The sequence below is a fragment of the Loxodonta africana genome, chromosome 10 (assembly GCF_030014295.1).
Source record: "Loxodonta africana isolate mLoxAfr1 chromosome 10, mLoxAfr1.hap2, whole genome shotgun sequence".
Classification (NCBI taxonomy): Eukaryota; Metazoa; Chordata; class Mammalia; order Proboscidea; family Elephantidae; genus Loxodonta; species Loxodonta africana.
The window spans coordinates 25,788,584-25,790,656 of NC_087351.1; the positions used below are offsets into that span (position 1 = coordinate 25,788,584).

A 2,073-nucleotide genomic window follows, 5' to 3' on the forward strand; every position below is an offset into this window, starting at 1 on the left:
TTGAGCTTGACAATCCCCGAGATCCCTTCTGACACTAACATTCGACACTGCTATTCCTTTCATAGTTTTAGAGTTAAATACATGCTTTTGTTTCTTCTGTAATTGTCTTTTATGTGAGATCATTCATCACGAGCGCAGTAATGAGAGGCATTTGAGTTAATCAACAGATGTTTCTCCATTTGCCTCTTGCTGTTTTTCTGTTTGAGGGCCAGAGTCTTCTAATAAAAGAGTGAATCCAACTAGGTTCCTTTTTTTCTGTGCCAAATTAAGTGTTGTTCAACAAGAAGCTGTTAAGTATCAACTATAAGAAGTTAATGTAACCCTGGGTGGTGCAAATGGTTAAGCAATGGGCTACTAAACGAAAGGTTGGCTGTTCAAGTCCACCAGATGCTCCTCAGAAGAAAGGCCTAGCAATCTACCAATCAATCAGCTATTGAAAATCTTATGAGCACAGTTCTACCGTAACACACATATGGTCGCCATGGGTCAGAATCAACTCGATGGCAACAAGATTTACTAGCATAAGAAGTTATTATGGACAGGCTAAAATGGAATCTGTGGCAGCCTCCTCAACACCCTGTTCTACCAATAGACCTATGCAGTGCAGATCTCCCCAAAATATCATAAATTACAACATAATAAGTAAGATGTTCCTTTTTACTGACCCAATTCAATTTTCACTTTCCTGGGCATTTTCCAAAGTACTATACAAAATTTTCTTGGCAACAAGAAGGAAATAAATGTATAAGAGTTTATATCATGAAAGTATAGATCAAAGAATTAAATTCAAACAAACAAAAAAGAGTTTGGGCCTTACATTATGTGATGTTAGTAAAAATTATACTCTAAAAAATGGAGACTGACATAGTGGGGGCAGTGGGAGCGTATAATAACACATTGAGCCAGATCCTCCTAGAATTGTAATCTTGTTGGACTGACCCAGATCCTTGACAGCTGAGTTATTGAATTCAGAACCATATGGGACCTGTCCATGAAAGTGTATCAGAGGAATGTCTATGAGTCAGAAAACATGAATATAAATTTTGAGAGAGATAAAATGGCTAATACAATGGACTTTGTTGTTGCTTCCCTCCACAGATTAGAATGAGTATCTCAGAAGCCAGTAATATCTCTGGGTCTGTGAGTGAGTTCATCCTCCTGGGCTTCCCCTACCACAGAGAGATCCAGATCCTCCTCTTTGTGCTCTTCTCCCTCATCTACCTCCTGACTCTCATGGGGAATTTGTCCATCATCTGTGCAGTGTGGTCAAGCAGGAAACTCCACACACCCATGTACATCCTCTTGGCCAACTTCTCCTTCCTGGAGATCTGCTATGTCAGTTCGGATGTGCCCAAATTGTTGGCCAACATCATCTCCCAGACTAAGAGCATCTCCTATGCTGGCTGCCTGCTCCAGTTCTACTTCTTCTTCTCCATGTATGCTGCAGAGGGCTACTTTCTGTCTGCAATGTCCTTTGATCGATTTCTTGCTATTTGTAGACCTTTGCACTATCCCACTATAATGACCTATCACCTATGTGCTCAATTAGTAGTCTTCTGTTGGATAGGTGGCTTTTTATCCATACTGGTGCCGGCAATTCTTATGTCTCGGGTGCCCTTCTGTGGCCCTAACATCATTGACCACTTTTTCTGTGACCTTGGACCATTACTGGCATTTTCCTGTGCCCCAGTTCCCAAAACTACTCTGACTTGTGCCACTGTCAGCTCTCTCATCATCTTCCTCACCTTCCTCTACATTCTTGGGTCCTACTCCTTGGTTTTAAGAGCTGTACTACGAGTTCCAGCTGGCTCAGGCAGGAACAAAGCTTTCTCTACCTGTGCCTCCCATTTCCTAGTGGTGTCCCTATTCTATGGCTCAGTCATGGTAATGTTTGTGAGCCCAGGGTCCAGGAGTCATCCTGGGACACAGAAATTTGTGACCTTGTTTTACTGTATGGCAACCCCATTCTTTAATCCTCTTATCTATAGCCTCTGGAACAAAGTTATGAAAGATGCACTAAATAAAGTCCTAAGAGCACCAACAAAAGTAATTACTAAAAATATAGAGAGATGA

General features: G+C 41.4%; 1 protein-coding gene across 1 annotated transcript; it reads left to right on the forward strand.

The window, feature by feature from the left end:
- Positions 1–603: 603 nt before the first annotated feature.
- LOC100672399 (olfactory receptor 11H6-like) lies at positions 604–2,073 on the forward strand. Its single transcript, XM_003422830.3, has one exon. The coding sequence runs from the start codon at positions 1,105–1,107 to the stop codon at positions 2,071–2,073; it is 969 nt and encodes a 322-aa protein (XP_003422878.2). The 5' UTR covers positions 604–1,104.